Raw genomic sequence first — 24,608 nt, 5'->3', positions numbered from 1 at the left:
TCCAAACCAGAATTGGAAACTATGTGCAAACCATAATTTCCAGTTCTGGATTGCCACAAACCAGGGAATACAGAAAGGGTGGGGTAAAAAAAAGTGATCCAGAGGCTCAGATCCAATCATCAAAGCATGATTTGTCGTTATTCCAAACTATTTCAGATGTGTCTGCTTACAAATGCCACTACCCACAGAGGGGGCTTGTTGACAAGGTCATGCCTATGTTAACAAACCTGACCAGAGAAGGAAAGGTTCAAATATAATGAACTCATTTCTCTTAGAGATGGAGTTTGACTTGGACAAAGCATTGGAAGAAGTTCCCATCCACATAGAGGACCCTCCATTCCTTTCCGGAAGAGTGGACAAACGGACTTCTGGGCTTATGTCAGAGCTGCCTTCCGAGGAAGGGAAAAAACTGGAACACTTTACAAAACTAAGGCCTAAGAGGAATAAAAAACAACAGCCCACGCAAGCTGCTGTGAGTGAAAATCTTGGTGGTGATATTTTACTTCATGTGAGAGATAGCTCAGTCGGTAGAGCAAGAGACTCTTAATCTCAGGGTTGTGGTTTCAAGCCCCACATTGGGCAAAAGATTCCTGCATTGTCGGGGGGTTGAAATAGATGGCCCTCATAGTCCCACCCAACTCTACAATGCTAGGATTCTTATTATTCTATTATTTAAATAGTGTGCAAGCTTTAAGCCGTGCTTTAAGATTTCTGATAGCCACGTTCAGTCCTGTTTGGTTGCTTATTTTTCTGTCTTCTTGTCAGCACTCATCATAAGAAAAACTGCTGCTTCTCAAACCCACATGCAATTATGACTTTTGACACCCATAACTGGCAATAGTGAACCTTCAGAGGCTTCTAGAGTAAGTAAAACTATGTGTTTTATCAGGTGAGTACGACAGCACCTCAAGATGGCGAACAGAATGGTCTTATGGGAAGAGTGGATGAAGGCGTTGATGAATTTTTCACTAAGAAGGTGACAAAAATGGATTCAAAGTAAGTCTTATTCTTCAGCAAGGTACAGTAGCTGAAGCTGCTGTAGATATTTGGGGGTGTTTTCTGTCTTTAAAAATTCAAAATAGCAAGTACATTACACTGCTAGCGCTAATGTAGTAGACGTAATTATGGCAATAGTAAGTTAAAATTACTTATATATGCTAAATACATCTATATACCTGTACATATATCTGGGTTTATGTCACCATAGCACCACTTAAGTTCATTAGAATTCTTTATGATTGCAATTTAAGCAGAAGAGCCATTCTTTTAGGAAACTGCCTTATACTGAGACCATTGGTTCTTCTTGCTCAGTATCTTTTATTTACTGGCAATGGCTCTCCGAAGTTTGAGGCAAGGAGCCTTTTCTAAGCTGCATCTAGAGACGCCAGGGATTGAACTTGGGAACCTCTACATGTGAAACCTATGCTTCACCATATCTTGGTGACATTCTAGTGCTACATGTGATGGCACTGCAGGGCATTGTGTAGGATTAAAGCAGGCATGTCAAACCTGCGGCCCTCCAGATGTTTTGGACTACAATTCCCATCTTCCCCAACCACTGGTCCTGCTAGCTAGGGATCATGGGAGTTGTAGGCCAAAACATCTGGAGGGCCGCAGGTTTGACATGCCTGGATTAAAGAGTGGCATAAGCAAAGGAGGCCGAGGAGGAAGGCAGTGGTGAGGAAAAGCAGGCAGTGAAACAAGTGTGCCAAGCAGTACTTAAATGCTGCATTTTCTTTTCAAAGTGGTTTAGGGCAGGAGGGATGAATTTGTTCAGCTGAAGCAAATGTGGGTATTTTGAGGTAGGTATCAAAATTTGGTACCACACAAAACCCTTGTTTCCTTGGACAGAATGTGTTCTGACTCGATTCCGTTATTCATTTTCTTTTTATTTATTCATTAAATTTTCGTAACGCCCTTCTTCATAAGATCTCAGGGTGGTTCACAGAATAAAAATACAAGATAAAAACACCAGTATTAAAAGCAAAACAACAAACAACCCCCTTCCCACAGACGCATTTAAAACGCTGTTGAATATTTAGCAGCCAAAGCCCTGGTTGAAGAGGAATGTTTTCACCTGGCGCCTAAAAGTATATAATGAAGGCACCAGGCGAACTTCCCCAGGGAGAGGTATGATAACCCCACATAACTATTGAGTTAGCAGTAAGATTGACTTCTCTGGTAATATAAAATGCATTCTTTATTTAGAACCAGCATGACTATGGAATTTAAACAAGGAGAATTTAATACAGTACTGCACCAGACTCCCTCGGGAGGTTGTGGACTCTCCTTCCTTGGAGGGCTTTAAGCAGAGGTTGGGTACCCATCTATCATGAATGCTTTAACTGAGATTCCTGCATCGCAGGGGCGTTGGACTGGTTGACCTTTGAAGTCCTGTCCAACTCTACAGTCCTATGATAGCTCAAAACTGTGGTTAGTCTAAATACAATTGAAAGGTTCCAATCTCCTTGCGATCTCACCAGATATGGAGAGCGGAAGCACAGGAGTCTATGTAACACTATACCGTCGTTTAGCATTATGTCCAAATGAGGCCATTATAGCTTATGTGCTTTTTTCATCTATTAGGAGATCCTCAACAAAAGGCGCAGACACAAATGATTCCGGTGAAACCACTGATGAAAAGAAGAAAAGAGATTCTCGGAAAAGCGGCTTTCTCAATTTAATCAAATCTAGATCAAAATCTGAACGTCCTCCGACTGTTCTGGTGTCGGAGGACCCCTCAACACCCAAAGGTGCTGTCAAAGGCCCCACAGCGGACACTGCAAAGAAAGAGGTTAAATCAGCCGAACAGAATGGCAACGCTGAAAAAAACGAGGAACTAAAGACTCCAGACTCAATAGAGGAGGGGTCCTCGGAGGATGCCTCAAAGCTTGAGAAAACTGACAGCAAAGGCAGTCCTCAAGGAGGACGTCGGTATGGGGTGCAAGTGATGGGTAGTGGACTTTTAGCAGAAATGAAAGCCAAGCAGGAGCGCAGAGCAGCATTTGCACAAAAGGTGAGCGACATTTTCATTTTAATGGTCCGAGCAGTTCATTTGAGGGCTTACACGGGATAACGTAGCTAAATATTGGTGGCCAGCTTGAGGCATTTGATTCTCACCAAGATGGTTATACTCGAAATTGCCATTAGGACTTACGGTTTCTATATTTTTGTATTTGTTGTTAAAAAAAACTAGCACATTTGTATAAGTGTTGAGATGACAGCTGGCTGCTTAAACGTACCTGAGGTAGGAACGAAAACTATAAGGAATTTACTACTTGATGTGCGACCTAGTACAACCCTACTACAATTGCTAGTGAGGAGCAGGTGTGTGCTAGATGAAAAAATGGCAAATGTTGGGCGGGGTAGGGGTGGTTTTTTGTGTGAATTGGCAGGAACAGTGAAAGATCAGTGAATAGGGGATTAGTCTTCTCTCCAAGCAAATATTCAGCAGTGGTCTTGCTCCACCTAGTGTTTGAAGAGATTTTAATATTAGCTCTAGGAACAAATGCAATGCAAATAAGACCAAGTAGCATGGCTTAGTTAGCACTTGAGATGGTTTAAAGCAGAACTCTCCAGCAAGCAACAGTAAGACTAATGAGATTTGGGAGATGGTATTGTTTGCAGTTGCTATGAAGTGCAGTTAGATATCAAATAGGTAAAAAAATACAGGTGACTTCCAATTTACGTGGGGATTATATTCCCGGGTACCACACATATATGTGGAATTGGAATAGATATTATTGGCCTAATCCAACAAGTTACAAAATCTGGTGTTGGCTAGAAAGAGTGAAGAAGCTCCAACCAAAAAGCTTTTATGGTGGAACCTTTCCCTCCAGGATTTTTTGATGCAGTTGATAAAAGTTATTTAATGTTTTATTCCTGTGTGATGTATGTTCCTACTTTGTAGTTTATGTGCATTACCTTATTTATGTGTAGAAATGGTTTTAGCTATATGATAGGGGTATATGATAGTAAATCTATTTTATTTGTGGCCTAGTTTACTAAGATGAAATTCTATTATCAAGAAATTTCATTTCCAAAGATTAAAAAAAGATGCCAGGAAGTTGATTTACAGCAGAGGCAGGTGTCCCTAATGGGTTGATTGGGGGGGGGAAACAAATTTCCCAGATGCCCGCCCGTTTTTATTTTGCCAAGCATGTAAAGCTAAACGTGCACATGTTGAAGATGTGTTCAACTTTCAGAAAATACAGGGAGAAGAATGCTTTCAGAGCAGCAGTGGGGAACCTGGGGCTGCCCAGATGTTATTGGACTCCCAACTCCCATCAGCCTCAGCCAGCATGGCCAATGGTGAAGGATGCTGGGAGTTGTAGTTCAGCAAGGTGTGGGTTGTCACAGGCTAGGCATCTTCCCAAAGCCTAGATTTTGCTTACAGTAAATGTCAACTTAGAGTGTTTAATAACAAATAATTTAGACTACACATCATGTAATGCAGAGATATACTTGTAAACCAAGGACTGCTGAAATGTTGTTCAGATGTGATGTAGCACAGTGTCAAGAAAAGCTTTCAATGCCATATAAAAACTGACCAAGACTGGGCACACAGGTGGTAGTAAACCTAAAGTAGGAAAGGGGAATTTACACGACTTCATAATGCTCCCCATATAGAACCCAGGATTGCCACCGCAATTCAGCATAGGCAATACTGAGCTGGATGTGCTAGAACATCTTGATTCCGTAAAGGTAGCTTCTTATGTTCCTAAATGGCATTTAAACTGCTTGAATGGGATTACAATTAAGTTTGCGCACAAATGCTGCTTTGATATCATCAAGGGGAAATGATGTTCTGTTAATAGATTCATTTTTTTTTTAATGAAACCGTAAGTACATAGAGGCCAAAAGGAAGGCTGTTCAGAATTCCCACCCACCCCTTGCAGAGTGAAGAAAGTGCAAAAGAAATGCAGGTATGCAACAGGATTGGAATAAATATTTATCCAGCCTTGTTGAATTAATTCCTAACACCTTTCAGAATAAAGTTAAAAACAAAAATGTGAGCCTGCAGTGAAAATAATACAGCTAGGTGTAAAAAGAGAGAAAGAAATGCAGCTGATAGACCAGCAAAGGGCAGCTACAAGGATCTCAGGCCTTAATAAAGGCCACTAAAGGCAGAGGTGAACAGGGTGGAATTTACCAGGGACCCAAAAAGATTGTTGAGTAGACACCAGGTGCACATGTCTAGGAAGGGAGCTCCACCATTCAAATGATTTTTCCCCCCAGTGGTCCTTAGGATTCCTGGGCTCCAAGCCATTCAGGGCTTCAAAGGCTAAGACACCCATCTCACCACTTGAAGCCCAGAAACATACAGACAGGGGTATGGCTTATATTGCGCAAATGCTTAGAAATCCTGCTACGGCTTATTTTATGGGTGTGTCTTATTTTCGGAGAAACACGGTAGGTATTTTTATACCACGAAAATATATTCTCTTTGGCTGGCCCTTGTTAGCAATCTGGTTGTCCTGTTTTGTACCAATTGGAGTTTTCAAACATACTTCAAAGGCTGCCCAATATAAAATGGACAGAGATGTTTCAATTACATGTCTGTTACCCTGGAGTGCTTTGCTAGAAAGAACAGGATATAAATTGAAATAAGAATATGAATAATGATTGAATTATGATGATGGGGATGTTGATGATAGTAATAATACTACAGAGCCTTGGAAAACGGTGGTCTATCAACCAAGTTCAGAGAATTCTGTTAATTTTCAAGGATTCCTTATCACACTTCTTTTTCTTTCCCTAGAAACTAGGGAATGATTCAAGAGACTCAACAGATCTCTCAGTGAATTCAGAACGGCTGGATGGAGGCGCTACAGGTGCGTTGCTATTAGTAAAATACTACTTCATTAACTAGTGTTCACAAGCTTGCTGTTGCCGATCTGTTAGTACAAATGAATGATTAGAGGTAATATACTTTTTGTGAATGTACTTGATTATTAGAGTGATTACAGCCATGCAGACCGAGCCTTATCTGCACAATGCCATGGGAATTAGTTTCCATTTCCCCCATATCCACACCTTGCTGTGCAAACTACACCTGCTCAAATTCCCTCTGCACAACTGCCCTCTTTTGCATCTGGCCTCCTTGCCACAACTCCCTTTTGAAATCTTGATTTATTTATTTATTAAAGTGCAATTATATTATTCATATCCTGTCCAATTTTTACAGAGTAGAGACATGTTGCTTATATTTGTGAAAGCTGACCTACTTTGCTATATTCCTTGATTCCCTCTGTAGGGCAGAATTCTAATCTGTCTTACGTGTAGCTGGTGTCAGTTGCTTAGCTGTTTGCTTCATTTTCATTCACTACACTGTGGGGAAGCTAACCTAGAATGCTTCCAACAGGGAATAACTAACTAGTAGCATCCTCTATGCCAGGCCTGGAAATCAATTTCCAGGCAGCAGTGATGGGAACACAGAAAAAACTGGTTCTAAGAGGGTGCTGTGGATTTCCCTCCAGCCTTTATAGATCTGCCTTGTGAATGCAAATGGAGACGGAAGAAACACATCTCAGTTTTTAAGGAATTTTAGAGTGGAAGACACCTGCTAAGAAGTAGAATAAAACTGATAAGTGCCAGAAATAATGTTGTTTTGTCTGTGGATGAAAAAAGGCATTTTCCCATGGTTCCTCTCAAAATGTATGTAACTCCTTTAAGGAACTTCAAGGATATAAAATGGCTGCCTGACTTTAACCAAAATGTAAAATGTAGCTACTTCATCTGCCACTGCTACTTTGGCTTCCCATCTTCTCTTAACTTCTGAAACACCCTAACTGTGTATTTTATCTTTTTATTAAATGCATAAAACCCCATCTGTATGAAGGACAACTGGGCAAAGTGTGGCCCTAGTGAATTTCATATCTGTGTCAAGAAGAGGGGAAATTGGGGGAAGCATTTAGCAGAAATAGAAGAGGTGGTCTTGTTTGTTTTTGGCTGTGGCTGGTATACCGACTACAGGTATATGATCCCTGACAGATTGGGCTGTATCCAACTAAAACAGGTTGGTCCAACATGTGGCCCCATTTGACACACCGCCCACCCCCAGCTCACATCACCTTCCTAAAGCTGGGTAAGGGAGGCACTGGGCTTTAGGAAGGAGCTATGAGGGGTCTGACATGGTCCTTGTGTCCTCCCACCTCCTTCCCAAGCCTAGTTAGTGCTTTCCCAGCTTTGGGGAAGAGAAGGGAGAGCTTTGGGACCCTGCCAGAGCCCTCACTCCTTCTTCCCTAAGCCAGTACCTCGCTTACCCAGCTTTGGAAAGGCAGCACAAAGGTTGGAGTGTATCAAATTTTGAACGCCCCCCACACAGCAGGGCAGTGGGCTCCATGTTGAAGTACTCTTGTGGTCGATTTGGTATGGAAAGTTGGACCACCCAGAAACAGTTCTGCTAGTGTAGATGTGGGGCACCTTTGACACTCTAGATGTTGTTGAACCACAGTCGCCATCATGGTAAATAGCTATGCTTGCTGGGATTGATGGGAGTTGTAGTTCAGCAACATCTGAAGGGCCAAAAATTCCTCCTTTGCTAATGCAATGAGTTTAAGCTGTGCATTGGAACTTAACGTGGCTTGTCACCTCTCTGTGTGACTTTAAAATCTCTTCTAAGGATTCGTCCAGAGCAGATTTATGCAATTCTCAGGGGGCAGGGAAGTTCTATTGCATGCTTCCAGGGAGAAAATGGTGTCTAAATGACACATGGCCAACTGCACAAACACTTGCTTTGCTCCCTGTATATACAATGTGCATGTGCTAAGATCCTTTTTGGTTTTGACCACATAAGCCCTCTCTTTGAAACGAGCTTAGCTGATGAATATGGGGAGATGGTTTTGAAGGCAACGGAATATATATTGGAAAGAAAGGTGTGAGAAGGTGGTCCATATATTTAAATAATTCTGGGAGAGAGAACATTTAGTTCTCACAGAGACAGTGAGGTGTAGTGGTTAAGAGCGGTAGACTCGTAATCTGGGGAACCGGGTTCCCGTCTCCCCCCCTTACATGCAGCTGCTGGGTGACCTTGGGCTAGTCACACTTCTCTGAAGTCTCCCACCCCCACCCACCTCACAGGGTGTCTGTTGTGGGAGAGGAGGGGAAAGGAGAATGTTAGCCGCTTTGAGACTCCTTCGGGTAGTGATAAAGTGGGATATCAAATCCAAACTCTTCTTCTTCTTCTTCCAAGAATGTTTGAACATATACCAGTATTTCTCAAACACTCTCCCAAAAATGGGAATTAAAAACTGGAAGAACATCTTGTTCACATAGATAATGCACTTTTAGCCACATAATGCATGCACACATGTACAAGTCAAAGTACAAAGTACAAAAACATCTATGTAAGCTAGAAGAATGTCTTGGAAAGTGGCCTGCATCCTGAATTACCTAACTCTGAATTTAGAATTCCTGGGCTCAACAGTTCTGTAAGAAGTAAAATAGCAGGTAGCTGGGCCAAGTTATGAGTTTGGGATATAATGTTCTGCATTAGGTGACTGGCCAAGTAGCTTCAGTAGGATAGGATTATGTTCAGTTATAAAATGAGTAAATAGAAAAACTGCTTTATCCATTTGACACAAAAAACCTACATGTTATATACATATAAGCTATATATTTGAGAATAAAGAAAGGAAGCATCATCCAGGCAGACTTAAGCATCTTTATGTTCCATAGAATTCAGTAAGTGAATTAACACGATTAAGGAATTCTAGGGTTTTAATTCACAGGCCATTGTATTTTATAGAACTGTGAAATGCATCCACCCCAAAACAACTCTCATGTTTGTGTGATTAACTGTCCTAGGCTGAATGGTGGGTGAATCAAGATCCCTTGACTTTACTGAGGGATTTTGGCTCTTTCTCTCTCGGCCTGTCTGGACACCAGTCTTCAGGGCAGCTCCTCAGCCATTTTCACAGACTTGCACTGACATAAGGGCAGGATCTACATTGATCTTCTGAGCGCTATTAAATATAACACTCTAGAAAGCTTTATGGCAGTTTTCCATTGCCGGTGGCTCACTGCTCTGGTAGTCACATTTTCATAACACCTTTTTAACATTATAAATGACGGGAGTAGATCTGCCCAAGGTCCATTGAAATATTTTGGGGCTTTCTAAGCCTCAGCCCAGTTTCTCTCTGCCTCATAAAGCTTTCTGTTGGAGCACACAGCTGCTGCCAGACCTCAGAGAATAAGAGGGGAGTGGTGATATTTTCTGACAGTAAAGGAGTGAGTATTCTGCACTCGCACACTCTCCACTTCATCAGGCTTGTGTCTAATGCTCAGGTGTTCCTCTATGGAAACTGACTACATCAGATTATCCCACTCATTCCCTCATGTGTTACAGTTATCAGCCTGGGCCCCATTGAGGAGCCAACCATGAACCCTAAGTCCTGCTTAAAGTGCTAATGACCAGGAGAATCGAGCTAGTTTCTAAAGCCAGAATAGTGATATATCGGCCCAAACCATTCCAGGAATCTGGGCATATTCTTCTTCTAAAGCTTCCACAGAGATGGAAAATCTACTGGATATCTCACTCTACATTGCTTGTCAGTGACTCTATATTCACATTGGTCAGAAAAGAGGACACTTGGGGAAAGTAGAAGCTTTTCTTTTTCCTGAATAACTACCAGTCCACACACATCCCTCTGTGTTTTTCTCCTCACCTACAGAGGCTAGAAACTTTTAATACGCTGCACTCTTGGTCTCAATGTTTGCTGGGTCCTTTTGTTTCAGTTACCAAGCTCCACCAGTCTTCTCCAGAGAACTGGTTTGCCATGAGTAAAGTTGACTCTATTGTAACCTCCGCAGAGAAAATCACAAAGGCTGAACCAAAGACAGAAGTTGGGGCGAGGACACGAAGTTCTTCCAGCACATCTACCAGCCCAAAGCCTCCACTCCAAGCTGTAAAGCCCAGCCTAGCAGGACGGCCAACAGTTCCTCAGAAGCCACGATCTGCCTCTCGGACTGGTGAGAAGCGCCTTTTCACTACACTAGCACGAGCACAATGGCTTATGTGTGGAAAAATCAATAGTTAAATACCGAAGGGAAAATTCAGAAAATAAGATAATGCTTATTATTTTGTTCGGCGGCGTTTTTCAATTGTTCTTCTCTGCTAATCCCGACTAATCTTTTAAATGCTAGAAATGGGATTGCAATGGTAAATTATGAGAGAGAATGAGATATTCCCCTAAACACTGAGGTACTAATTTGTAGCCTTTGCATTATAGTACTGCCCTAAAGGCCTCAAAGATGACTACATTCTTCTTGTGTCTGATTAAGCAAATTGTTCTCCCTCATTTCTGAATATTGAAATACAGGTTTTAAAAAACTTTTTTGAGGCTTTGTTGGAACATATTTAAACAACTTCTTAGGGCCCTCTATGTAGCTTTATTGCTGCGTAGCCCTTCAGCACTTTCATTTCTTCCAGCTTACCGACTTTGGAGACGAGAAACTTAGCTTTGAGGCTGTTCCTCTTCCTCCTCTTATCATGCTTTCAAAAACTAAATCAGTACATTTGGGTGGGTTGATTGGGTGTGTGTGAGAGGGTTTATGTGAACGAATTTCCTAGATGCTGTGCAGCTGGTGACTGAATTTTTCTGTGTGCATGCTGTGTTTGCACAGAGGATATACCAGAGTCTCCATCTGGTCCAGGTTCCCCTAAAACTGCTCTTCTTCCCCCGGTTCTGAAGAGAGTTCCTTCTGATAAAGAAAAAGATGGACAGAGCAGCCCCCAACCAGCAGTCAGATCTCTTTCACTCGAAGGTGAGAATGCTAGTACTGTATATGTCTCCACCCCCACCCCCTTTGTATAATTGTTCATGTCCTCAGCTATTGGAAGTCAATTTGCAAACTTCCTGATTCTGAATATGACCTTAATGTCTGGTCATAATAATGTGTTAATTTACCTGTATTATGAGTTCTAATTGCATGCATGCACACGCCTCGCCCTTCTTCTGCGGGGGTTGTTTCCATTCTAGCCCATGGTACTAATTATATCTCCCATTATCTTTTGCGTTCTCTGCAGCCCCCATCATTTCCTTCTCGGTCATAGGGCCAAGCTAGACAGGAGGCTGATGTTAAATGCATCTTTACATTTAACATGCAGGGTTTTCAAAACAATTCAGCTAGCGTTCTCCAGCGGGGCTGGTCGTTACTGTGACAGCAGGAGGCATGAAGACAGAATTTAATCCTGCTGCAGCCCTGCAGAAAATGCTGCCTCTGAAGCTGATATTTCCCTGGGCATCAAATGCAGATTTCCTCCCAGTGCAAATACCAATTTGTGCGGAAGGATTTTCCTCAGGACCTCAGCATGCAAGGGCAAGGTTAAATTGCCCCTCCTCATCTGTTGTTATCCTGATAAATATCACTCCCACTCCCTAAGCTGGTACAATATTTGCATTTCTAAAAACCTGCACACTAGATACGAAGAATCCTTCTGTGTCCCATCTGCTTTGACCAAGAGAACTCCTGTCGTGTATCCTCATTGGCTGGCAGAAATGGAATCTCAACACAAATTGCACTTAGGTCCTGCTTCTGGTTGGCCATTGTGAAAAGAGGGAAGGTGGACTTATAGGTCCATTAGCCTGAACCAGCATACTCTACAGTGCTCCATCTGTTGACAGGAAAGCTAAAGTAAGAGAGGTATGGTGATGCTCACAGACATTTCACACATTACAAAGAGGCAAAACTGGATTTTTCATTCATTCATTCTTTTTATTTGTATCCCGCTTTCACACACACACACACACACACACACACACACACACACACACACACACAAAACCATGCTCAAAGCAGCTTACAACAAAGAAAACAGGAGTGCATTTCAAACAAACACTGCAAAACAACATACCAAAACAACAGCAAATATAACAACATAAAAACCCACATTTCAATACTATAAATGTAACAAGATTACTGAAACAACATGCAGCATCCAATAGCAAAAATAAAAAGGGAGCTCCAAGGTTTCGCCTTAGTCCTAGAAACACATCACCTACGATGTTGCTCATAGGCCCTCTCCTGCAGCAGCAGCTACTTATAAGCTTCTTATAAGGCTTCCAAGAGCAAGGGGTGGGGTAACTGAAAACACCCCTCCCATGAATTTTGACCACATGTTCAGCCCCTATAGAAAGCTGCAGTCAATCCCAGCTCCCTGGCAAGTATGATGCATTTGCCATGGAAGTGTATGATTAGAACATTTTAGGTGTATTGCTATTGTTACCACTCGGTCCTTGACTTAAGCCAACTCTATTAGTATATATGTTAGGACTGGTTAAAAGCTATATCCTCCTGCTCCTCTTTTTTAAGTTACAGTTCCGTTTGTGCCACCTATACTTCTGTATTATGTCTGGCTTACGTTCCCCCATAACTTCATTTTATTTATTCCCCATTCTTCACCGTAAGGCCCTCAGATTTTTTAAAAGACCACAGCATTTTTAAAAAGCAGCATTGAAAACAGTTCAAAACAAATTTATGTGAAACCAGCACACTCAGTTAATTGGTTCTTTTATCAGTAAATCATTGACACAATTTGCTTGGCAATAACAATGAAATAATGCCATCTTATTTTCTCTCTCTCTCTCTCTCTCTTGTGTATTGTTCTGTTACTAAGCATGCAAAATATGTAAAACATGACATTTTCATTATTAAGGCTGCTAAATTGTATAATATAAACAAATGGGGCTAAGAATGCTGCTGATTAAGCTAATCAGGCTTCAAAATCTGAAATAATTTGCCTCAGTCATTTACTGCAGTGAGTGAAACATGTGCCTTGTGGGGTCTGCACATTAAAAGGGCTAGTGAAAAATCATATGGGTTCAGGTGGTAGTACATAGGTCTTTGTCCTATAGAGTTTGGCATCAGTTGTCGCCTGCTGTAGAAATCTCCAAGTATAATATTTATCCAATTCATTTCTGACCCAGTAGTGTATCTCTGGAAAAGGAATGTCCTTAAAAATAGCCTTATGAGAGGCTCTTGCTTCTGCAGGGAAGGCTGGTTCAGTAAGAAGCATTGGACTGGTTTGCATGTCACACTAAGTGTGAATACATGAGTGAGTAGACTCCTGGGGAGGAGATAGCCATCACTTTGCTCTCCCCAGTCCTTTCGCTTCTGCACAACACTGAGCTAAGCCATGGCTTGGCTTAGCATGTAGTCCAAACTTATGCTTTTTGGTTTAGCTGGCCAGCTAGATCCAATTCTCCATCGCTGTACTAAGTCAAGCTGCTGCTTAGCTCAGCGAAACAACAAGGGAAGAACAAAGAGGCCACAATCTCCTCACCAGGAGCCCTGATACCTGCCCTAAGCCATGGTTTGGCTTAGTATGACATGCCAACCAGCCCATTGGACTTAACATTTGGTCACATTCTCAAGAATCAACAGCACTCTCAATTCTCCATGCTAAACTCCAAATGTAAGCAGTCCTCAGTGTAACTGCTCAGCGGTTTGATTACGCCTAGTGATTAAGCACCTGTCTCTTTGAAGAGCTGTACTTAGAAAATTAAATACAGTATTTACAAGTTGAGCTTGAAGTTCATTAGTGTCAGTTACAATACATCCCTTCTGAAACCTTTAGTCAATTTAATAGGCATTTCTGTTTGGTGCTTTCCTTTCTCAGGTTTGTGCTTAAGGAACAGCAAAGCAATTCTGGCAACTCTCCCCTGTATAAAGCATACTAAGTGCTTTAATATTTAATTTCGTGTGTGTGTGTGTGTGTGTGTGTGTGTGTGTGTGTGTGTGTGTGTGTGAAACCTTATTAAGTGGTTTGATTCTCAAAATCTGAGGCTGGAATCCTATTGCCTAGAAGTAAGCCCCACTGAGCATAGTAGGATATATTTATGTGTAAACATGCTAGAGGTTTGCCACATGCTAGACGTAGAAATGTCACAGGGCCAGAAGCATTCCAGGGTCTCTCCTTTCCCCATCCCCCCTGGGGCCAGAAAACAGGGCTGTGTGGGCTTTTTTTTTTACCTGAAGCAACTCCTGGCAAAGAATTCCTGGCAAATTTGAAATTGTGAAATCCATTGTGCCATCCATCAAGGAGCAGAATTTCCTAGCATCATTCGACCCACTGGAGACTTATCTACACATCCTAATAAAGTTCTCACACCTGAAGTACCTGTGTTTTCATTCATTTTATTCATTTGTATTTATTTAAATATTTATAAACTGCACTTTCACATACAAAGGTATACAGACTGAAAACATAGTATTGCAATAAAAACACGGGCACTTCCATATAGATCAGTGCCAAAGATGACCTCTGCTGGATCAAGCCAAAAGGCTCATCTAGACCAGCATCCTATTCCCACCGTGACTAATCAATGCCTGAGCACAACAGCACCCTCCCCATTTGTGATTCCCAGCCAGCTGGTGTTCAGGATATGCTGCTTTTAATCCTGCCTTAATGATACCCTGATTCAATCTAGTTCCTTAATTAAGAGCCATCAGGACAGCCCAGCTCAGCTTGGACAGCTCCCAAGAACCACAGCTTTGTAGTGAATCTAGAAAAGGGCTAACTGGAATTTGTGTTCCAGGAACTGTACCTTGGGGAATTAGTCCATTTATTATCACTCTCTGCTTCTTGTTCCTTAACCACCTACTGATCCACAAGAGGATATTTCTTCTTATTCCATGACTGATAAACTTGCTCAGGAGTCTTTGGTGAGGTACTTTATGAAAGCATTTTCAAAGTACGCAGTGTCAACTGGATCTCCTCTGTGTGCTCATTGACACTCTCAGAGATCTCTAATAGGTTAGTGAGACAGGACCTACTCTTGCAGAAGCCTTGCTGGTTCTGCTTCAGCAAGACTTGTTCTTCTGTATGTATGGTAATTCTGCCTTTAAACCTCCCACCAGCTCCCCTTTAGTTCCCTTCTTAAAACTGTTGTTCTCCTGGCCACCTTCCAGTCCTCGGCTACAAGAGCTGATCTTAAGGGCCTGTCCTGTGATGTTTTTGTTAGAAGATCAGCAAATTCACATTTGAGTTCCTTAAGAACTCTTCTGTGGATGCCATCCAGACCTAGTGATGTTTCAGTTTTTAATTTGACTCTTGACACCACTATGTGCCTTAGTTCCTAAGACTTCCTTCCTGAGAAAGTTAGTTTCTGAAAATGAACTCTAATGTGCAGGAGCAATTTTAGAGAGAGTTACATGTTCCTCACAGGGTAGCAGTCTTAATGAATAGCATATGACATGAAAATATTTCCTTTCCAACTGCATTATTCATTTTTGTATGTTAGGAAGTACTTCTCATACTTGCAGGTTTTTAAATGCTGTGCTAAACAAAAGCACTGCAGCAAAAAAAGTTTGATCTTTTACCTATTCAGTGCTAAAATAAATGGGCCTTATATCACCTAATTACCATGTATTGCAGCTCAGCAATCAAACCTTTAAATCTGATTTTTAGTTTTCACCCATTCTCTTCTTTTCTCTCAGAATTCTTGGTCTTACATTTAACTTTCCAGTGAGTATGTTTTCACATGATAATGAATAGAGTGGAATTGTATTTTTGGTGAATTCTGAATAATGGGAAACAAGCAGATGTGCTCACTTGCCAAACATGGAGGAATTTCTTCTGTTTTGAGAATATGCCCCATTGCATATGTGACTCATCAGAGCTTTAAAGAGAATGAGAGCAATTTCAGTTATTATCTTAGGGAAGGATTATCGGTATAATTGTTGACCTGTGCATATTCAAGCACATTGTTTTTTATAATGCATTCCACATAACATGCATTCTGCTGTGGGGGGGGGGAGGCAACAATTTACTCTAAACTCCTGCGTTACACTTACCCACTTTTGGCCTATGATGAAATGAGTTTGACAATGTGTGCAATATAAGAAGATTGCAGTAGAAGTCAAAAGCAAACCATTTATCTTCATGGAAGATAAATTGTCTGTACAGCAACAACAGCTTGATGCCAACTTGGCTGCTTGGTAAGGCTAGTTGTAGATTTTATATATGATTAAAAACTACCATCATCTTGTCTTTTTAAACAGATGTAAGTTTTGCTGTGTTCATTTATTATAAAAGTTGATGCTACATTTACAATGTAAACAAGTTCTCATATGGTTTGGTTTGGTTTAATCGCTGTATTTTTGCCACCTTCTGTTGGTTTCAAGTTTGTGTTTCCACTTGCACACTAATGAGGTAATTTCTGCTCTCCAGTCATGGAAAGGTAACACGTGGATCCCTTTCTGGGTCAAGAAGTAATCAAAAGAATAAAAGAACCAAAACTATCAAAAAGCACTACTGTCAAGGTTTCTTTGGGTTTGATAGGGCCCCATGTGCAGGGCCTAACTTGATTCGTGCTGCTTTGAAAGTGCCTGTCCTCCGAGTGAGCTTTCTGCTCAGGAAAATGTGACAGTTCCCGTCAGTGTTGATTGTGCCCTGCCATATATGATAACTGGAAATCCCGCCACTATCTGTGATACCCTTTGGGTGTTGGCCATAACTTGCTATTTTAACCAGCTTCTATTTGGAACGTAGGGTATGAGCTTTTGAGTTACACAGAACTCTAATCAATTAACAATTTGGAGCAACAGAGCAGATATTGGGGTCCTAATGAATAGCTCTGGGGTCATAGCAGATGAAGACGTCCACTCCGCAACTTCCCAACTCAACATTCTGTCTTCTGATACAGGTCCAAAGAGAAGCCCAGGACACCAGGAGCAGAAACAGAGGTCTTTAAGTAAAGATGGCCAGCAGGGAAGCAAGTCCAGTGACTCTGGTGAAGAAGCTGATAAAGATTTTATTTTTGTTTAGTTGGTTGGTTGTGTGTTTGGCAGTTCTCTTTTGTAACAATAAGGGTGCCGCTTATCCCTCTTTTTGATCAGTTACCCTCCTTTTATAGAGGGGCATTTGGAAATGGGGGGGGGGGTGTCAGTGATTCCACTGGTAACTGAACTTCATGACTCTGATCCTTGGGTTTTTTTCCTGATCTGTACAATTCCAGACATTCCCTTTCGCCTTTGCAAAAGCCAGCAACTTTTTCATGTCTTCTACTTGAATTTCTCTGAAGCAGCTATAAAAATAATGCCTTGCTTTGCGGGGCTTTGCGGGAGGAAACCCCAAGCAAAGGAACTGGACGATTTCTTACACTAACCCACACTGTGCAGCATGAGAGATGTTGTACTGTAAATGTGTCAAACTTGCACGCAACTTACTTTATAAATATATTCTTGCTGAATGCAATTGCACATTGTAATTATATCAACAGAGCACACTAATAAAATAATTTGTATAAATAATATATATTAGATGCTTGGGTATGATTTTTACATTCTCCTTTGGGAGACCTTTTTTCTCGTTTGTTGTACTGTATATAAGAACACAATATCCTACATTTTGTGTACTGTTCTAAAGCACAAAACAACAACAACCCAGAATTACTAATAACTTCATATGCTTCCATATCCATAAGTAAATGTTTGTTGTTGATTGGAATGAGGGCAATGGACCTTTTATTACTATTGCTATTTTCTAGAGGGCACCTTAGGGGGTCAGTCTGCATTCTCTCTAGCTTCTAACATGTACTTTTGAAAGAAAAGTATATTCTTGTCTGTAAAAGCAATTCTTTTTTTCCCTTTGCATATTTCACAGGCATCTGCTTATAATACACGCTGAAGGGAGTTTATTCATAATGTATATTTGTACCAATAAAAATGATTTTACAACTGGAATATGAATTTCTAATTTTAAAGAAGTACTTTCTTGAAGCCTTTGTAATTTATAAATTTTAAATCTATAGTTCCATACCTCCGGTAAAAAACTTTTTTCCAAACCCTAAATATAGGCGTACTTAGCATTTAAATTCTTTCAAATCATTTTTGTACATAATGTAGCAAGTAACTTCATGAGAACAAAAAATGTATTTCTTTTTAAAAGTCATTCATTTCTTCTGAACATAACATTGCAGAATATGAGGCATATTGCTGCAAAAGAACCCATCACCTTTACACAATTCTATTGTGATGCTTTCTGTATGTTTCTGCCAGTGAATCAACAGATCCCTCCCCCTGCCTACCTTTCTCTGTCACCAAGGGATCAAACACCGATATGTATCTGTTCATTAACTGGTTCGCTTAACCAACAGTAACCAAAAATGTTCTGTTACTGTTAACCAAATATTAAAACTAACGGAGGCTAAATTAAGGAAAGTTGGTTATATCAGGCATGCCTTAGTTTTAAGAGGGGAAGGCTCTGTGTACAGGGCTGCCCTGGCCTTCGTTAAAAGGCATGTTACATGCAAATGAGAGTAGTGAATCCACAGCATTTTATTTTACTGAAAAATATTCCTGTCATTTTGAGTGGAAAAACGAGTGATGCTTAACTCTTTCCTGCTCAGCACTGCCCCTTTCCGTTGCTTCCTCCCTGCAAGGTCCCAGTATGTAATTTCCTTTTATAAATAGACACCTGCAAATTCCATAAAGAGGGATAGCTTTGGCAGAGGATAGGAAGAGTTTTTAAGTATCATATCCTTCTCTGCTGAAAAATGTAGCATCCTAAAATTGCTTTAAAAAATAAAAATAAAGACTGTTCAGACAGTTGCATGCAACATGGTTTGCCCTCAAGACAAGTCCTTACCTTATAGGACTACTGCCAAGTTTCTCTTTCAGCCTATAATATACAGCAAATGAAGTAATTCAACACGTAAGAAGGCAGAGGTCAACTCTACCATTATTTAATCTATTATGCCACAGCCATTATTATTAGTTTAAGTGGGTTCTATGAAAATAAATGGGATCTAGTGAACCAGAGAGGTAAGGTTGAACATTAGAAATGTTAATCTTTTTCTCTACAATAATCATTTAGGTAATATTATTTCAGAAAGGTTGTTCGTAACCATATCTGGTGAGCAAAGCAAAGTGACCCTGGGTTTTTCCATCTTTCATTTTTCTTTCTTCAAATGAGGAAGTGAACATGTAGAACCAGAGGAAGATATAAAAGCTCTCTTAGAAGAACTGTTGTTTTAATTAGATTGACCGTGTCCAGGAAAGGGATAGGGCTGCTATCTGCACAAATCCAATTTGCTTGGATTCAGCAAAGTTAACTCTAAATGACTGCTGAAAGGCACAGCAGAGGGGGAAATGAAGTAAGTCTTATCTCCTCGTTTCCCATAAGCTTTTTTCTTCAAAACCCTCTGGCAGAAAAATTTGAGCATTATAGGTTGGGAAAGGGACAGTGGCATAGACGTTTTGTTTCATTACCAGTCAATGTAAAACCCAACAAGTTTGTCAATATGATTGTACCATCAGTGTCCATAGAGTACTATGTTTCAGTGCCACGTTAATCTTTTAATTAAAAAGTTGGAGGGATGGTTTCCGATTCCTTTATGTGGTTCCTGAGCCTATTATTATTATTATTATTATTATTATTATTATTATTATTATTATCATTATTATTATTTATACCCCACCCATCTGGCTGGGTTTCCCCAGCCACTCTGGGCGGCTTCCAACAGAAAAATAAATCACAGTAATCTATTAAGCATTAAAAGCCTCCCTGATTAAAAGCCTTCAGATGTCTTCTAAAAGTCTGGTAGTTGTTTTCCTCTTTGACATGTGTTGGGAGGGCCTTCCACAGGGCAGGCGCCACCACCGAGAAGGCCCTCTGCCTAGTTCCCTGCAACTTGGCTTCTTGCAACGATGGAACCACCAGAAGGCCCTCGGTGCTGGACCTCAGTGTCCGGGCAGAATGGTGGAGGTGGAGACAACAGAAGCGGCCACGCTTGTTTATAGTGTTGCACTTTCCCCCTTCCAGAGCTATGATAGAAAAAAAAATGGTTTAATTAATTAATTACATTCCAAGCCACCCTTCATCCAAACAGATTCCAAGGAAATTGACCACAATAACCAAATAAAATAAAAGTGAAACATAAACATTAAAAAACCAGCATACAACTAAAAGACAACAGCTTTAAAAAATGCATCAAAAACAAATGTAACCCTTTTAAACTTCATGAGCAAACAAAAATGGCGTCAGCAGGCATCAAAAAGATGATAATGCCAATTGAACCTCCCCAGGGAGGGTATTTCAAAGTCAGGCAGTCGCTACAGAAAAAGGCTTCTCCTTTGTGTAAGCATAATGCAGATCAGCAAGCAACAGCAGTCAAAGGGCAGAGGCTCCCTTTCTCTCCTAAGAAGTTTGCTGGCAAAGGCAGTTGTTTCCTTCTGCAGTCGCACCTTCTCTTGGGTACAGGTAGTGTTGAGATGCTATGGGGAGGGCCTGTTCAGCTTTCCAACTTATCCCTGCCTGGCTGGCTAGTAACAGAGTGATCTATCTAGTAGTTCTAGAATGGGGCATTCTTTCAATTCTGGGAAGTACCTCCTCTTGGTTGTCAGACAGGAGTCTTCTAGTAAGAGCATCACTAGGGGGTGGAGCTAAAACAGGCTGCCTGTAGACAGAGTGTGACTAAGATTGTTCTACCCAAAGCCACAACACAGAATGGAGTGAATGGACTACCGTAAGAGAATGAACAGAGGCAGATTGTGGGTTGCACCAATGTAGCTTAACTGAAACACACACACACACACACACACACACACACACACACACACACACACACACACACACTGCAGTCATCTTCACTATCCCACATTACATGTTATTGCATCCTTGTGACCAGTCTTTTACTTCCTTTCAGCATAAAAACATTGTAGAGAAGTTTGTGGCACCCTAGCTAAAAGTCCATGGCATTATCTGTAGGTTGGGGTAAACTTGTACTCAAAGGACCTTCCACCAACAGTTACCCAGAGGTGCCTAACACATTTTCATCATCAGCATCTAGCCATGAGTTCCAATCTACATATTTCTTCAAGGTAGGTGCCTTGGTGAATTGATTTTCACTGTTGCTGGATATGCAGGAAATATATTTGTGGAAATGTCGCAGGCTTTCATATCTTTCTGTTCTTCAGACCACAGGTGTTCAGCATAAATATTACAAATAAAATAAGGTTAGGATTTGATCATTTTTAAAACAAGACAGAATCAAATTTTTATTTTAGCTGTTCTTGCATAGCAGGGTCTGACTGGAAAGTGATGTGTCAACTTTGTTCAGCTATCAGCATGTCTTTGATCAATTCCCCCACTTTGAATGTTTATTTCAACATTCAAAGACCCCCTTAGTGGGCTGCTGCCTGTTGTTCATATCAAATATCTTCTCAGCTGCTTTGAAAAGGCTTGTTTGGCAAAACCATGTCTGTCAAGTTCAATTTAAATTGTATGCTGTGAGGCAGATAAGCGTGTTTTCTTTGTAGTCTTAAATCATCCGTCAGACATGCAATTGTATATTATCATCGAACATTCCACGTTTATAAAGTTAAAACTAAAATTCTACATAATTTTGCATTCAGTTGTATGTCTGAATTGTTTGACCTTTAGGGGCCCATTTGTGGTTCTTATCCTGGGCTATATTTATTCCCCTTAACAAGTATGTCTGTTGAAGAAAGTTCGTATTGGTATTCACAGCTATTGACCTGACCTTGTATTCACACCTTGTGATATGCTGACATGGGTCATGGACATAATACACATTTAAGAGCTCTGTATGGTGGTGGAATCATTTAGACCATAGAGGGACCCAGGTGGCGCTGTGGGTTAAACCACTGAGCCTAGGGCTTGCTGATCAGAAGGTTGGCAGTTCGAATCCCTGTGACGGGGTGAGCTCCCGTTGCTTGGTCCCAGCTCCTGCCCACCTAGCAGTTCGAAAGCACATCAAAATGCAAGTAGATAAATAGGAACCACTACAGCGGGAAGGTAAACGGCGTTTCCATGTGCTGCTCTGGTTTGCCAGAAGCGGCTTTGTCATGCTGGCCACATGACCTGGAAGCTATACGCCGGCTCCCTCGGCCAATAATGCAAGATGAGCGCGCAACCCCAGAGTCGGTCACGACTGGACCTAATGGTCAGGGGTCCCTTTACCTTTACCTTATGGTGGTGGAATCATTTAGACCACAGTTGCCTTTCAGCAAAAAATAATTGCTTTTTCCTGCATACTCAAAGGACTTCACATATGTTGACAGTAAACCTTACCCCAACTAAGGTAGACAAGATACACTTTCCCTTTTTTTCAGGTGGGATACACTTTCCCTTTTTTCAGGTGGGATGGCCGAGGCTCAGAGATAACTTGCCCTAAGATCATCTATTAAGGTTAAACCCAAAACGAGATTGGAACCAGGGACTTCCTAGTTTCCAACTCTTTCTCGTAACTGCTCCTTCTAACTTGTTTTTGGGCTTATATCTGGGAGGTGATAGTGCTAATTTCAGGTGAGTGACATGGGCTAGCAGCTCCCATGCTGCACCAGTAACATATTGTTACAGAGGTTGTGCACCACCCCCAATCTCTGCCAAGCAGCAACAAGATTTCAGGGGATTCCAGATGTTCACCAAGGGTTGTGTTCCCATTCGGAAATCAAGGCACAGCAGAGACTAGTGTCTTTAAGAAATAGAGTTTGTACTACACATATTTACAAGCAAACGATGTTCCTCGAGGGTGGGGGAGGAATCTAGCCTCTGGTCTCCTAAATTTGAGGTTTAAGTCCTAGGATTCCAGCCCTCCTGCAGTATCAAAAGCTTTTGTTCAACAGAAGGCAGATCTGAATGCTGAACAATTCCAGTACTCCTATAAATGCTTCACTCTACTTCTAGCAGCATCTTACAGCTTGAAGAAACTTGTAACAGCTTTTGATAATTTGAGGGTTGGGAGGTTGGATAAGGCTTTACTTCCATCTGTGATACAGTCATTATCTTTTGCAAAAAGAAAATTTGATTGCGAACATTCTTACAAAATAGCAAATAGAATGTGGTGTGGCAACTACAGTCATTTTCGTCAATACTTATTGTTCAGTACTGTGCGAGAAGCTTAGCTTGTTTGCATTGTGTTACTATACAATCATGAGGACAAAATAAGTCAATAGCTGAGACAACCACACGTAGACAATTTAATTAGTGCCTTTCGTTTTCTTTCATAAAAGCCTATCCAGTTTTCAATGCACTTAAATGCATTTTGCAGGCTTTAACATAATGCTTGTTAAATTTAAAACTCAGAATACCTTTTTTATTTCAAATATTTCTTTTCAGCTTGAGTTATAAGAATTTTAACAATGCATTTTATCGTAATAATGATAGTGATAATCTTCATTCTCTTCATGTAATAATGATGTCCCTCTTTACAAGTACCTTGCTAAGGTGGGGTTAGGTGGGTGACATAGCTGCCAAGTTATCCCTTTTTTAAAGGGATTTTCCCTTATGCTGAATAGGCTTCCTCGCGAGAAAAGGGAAAACTTGGCAGCTATGGTGGGTGATGTGGAGCAAAAGCCATACACAAGATGGGTTTATTGAATCTGAGGCCTTCTTTGGTTCTTCTAACACAGGCATGGGGAACTTTTAGCTTTCCAGATGTTGCTGCACCGCATCAGCCCTAGCAAGCATGGCCGATGGCCAGGGATGAAGGGAGCTGTGGTTCAGCAACATCTGGGCAGTCAAAGGTTCCCAACAACTGTTCTAATCTGTATGAAATTGTTCCAGGATCAGTGGTTTGCAGCATGATGCAATGGTGTTGGCTGTGGTGAAATAGAATCATAGAGTTGGAAGGAACCCTAAGGATCATCTACTAGCCCAAGCATAGGCAAACTCGACCCTCCAGATGTTTTGGGACTACAACTCCCATTATCCCTAGCTAACAGAACCAGTGGTCAGGGATGATGGGAGTTGTAGTCCCAAAACATCTGGAGGGCTGAGTTTGCCTATGCCTGATCTAGCCAAACCCCCTGCAATGCAGGAATATGCAGCTGTCCCTTATGGGGATTGAACCTGCAACCTTGGCATTATTAGCCCCACTTTCTAACCAGCTGAGCCATTCAGCTGCTGAAGAGTTATCAGAGCCCTTGCACTGAACTGGAGCAACAGATATATTGGAATCTGGATGCTCAAGCCCACATGGTAATTACTGTGGGGAAAGGGAGATGTCCAATAGGTGTGTGTGTGTGTGTGTGTGTGTGTGTGTGTGTGTGTGTGTGTGAACTTCCCATATTTGACATAAAGCAAACTTTGTAGATGCCACAAATGACCCCTTAAGCAAAACTACCCTATTCCGTGGCCCCCTCCCAATCCCTGGGAGTGGAGAATTCTGGAAAGGGTTTGCTTCAGCCCATTCATTAGATGTGGAGGAAATTGTTTTTCAAGACACCACTTTTAATATTTCATAAACCCTTTACCCCAGAGCACAATAGTGATTCTAATCAGTTTGGGACCTCACGGAGTTAATTGAATGCTTCGGTTCTTGTGGCAAGTTTCCTTTCTCTTTAATGGCCTTCAACAGCCACATGCTTTCTGCTCAATGAGCATAAAAGGTTTTGGTGGGTTTTATTGACTTAAGATTAGCTCCATTATTTCTATATATTTCTTTTATTAAAATGTTAATGCAGGGGAGCTGTCATAGCAGGCTGGTGTGTGGGAAAATGGGACCTCTGTGTGAACTATTAGTTCTGCCAAACTTGCTCCAAGATTTTCTTGAATGTAGGCTTCTGGCACAACCTTTGAGCTGACAGCTATTTGCCACTAAATACTAGTACAGTGTTACTGGAACCCAGAAGATCCAAAC

At 41.2% G+C, this 24,608-nt stretch overlaps 1 protein-coding gene across 2 annotated transcripts in view; it reads left to right on the top strand.

Moving 5' to 3' along the window:
* CARMIL1 (capping protein regulator and myosin 1 linker 1) overlaps nt 1-17,688 on the top strand; it is a 131,268-nt gene extending 113,580 nt beyond the window's left edge. Inside the window, exons 31-37 of one of the 2 annotated variants that reach the window (XM_035125236.2) lie at nt 276-472; nt 890-996; nt 2,587-3,016; nt 5,762-5,834; nt 9,739-9,972; nt 10,627-10,767; nt 16,650-17,688. In XM_035125236.2, the coding sequence (XP_034981127.2) occupies nt 276-472; nt 890-996; nt 2,587-3,016; nt 5,762-5,834; nt 9,739-9,972; nt 10,627-10,767; nt 16,650-16,771 (1,304 nt within the window). In that variant the 3' untranslated portion in view covers nt 16,772-17,688. The remainder of the gene's footprint in view (nt 1-275; nt 473-889; nt 997-2,586; nt 3,017-5,761; nt 5,835-9,738; nt 9,973-10,626; nt 10,768-16,649) is intronic. The other variant, XM_035125237.2, reaches the window with a different exon arrangement.
* Nucleotides 17,689-24,608: the final 6,920 nt, after the last annotated feature.

The sequence above is a fragment of the Zootoca vivipara genome, chromosome 8, assembly GCF_963506605.1.
Source record: "Zootoca vivipara chromosome 8, rZooViv1.1, whole genome shotgun sequence".
Taxonomy (NCBI): domain Eukaryota; kingdom Metazoa; phylum Chordata; class Lepidosauria; order Squamata; family Lacertidae; genus Zootoca; species Zootoca vivipara.
This window is presented reverse-complemented; position numbering and strand designations above follow the sequence as displayed.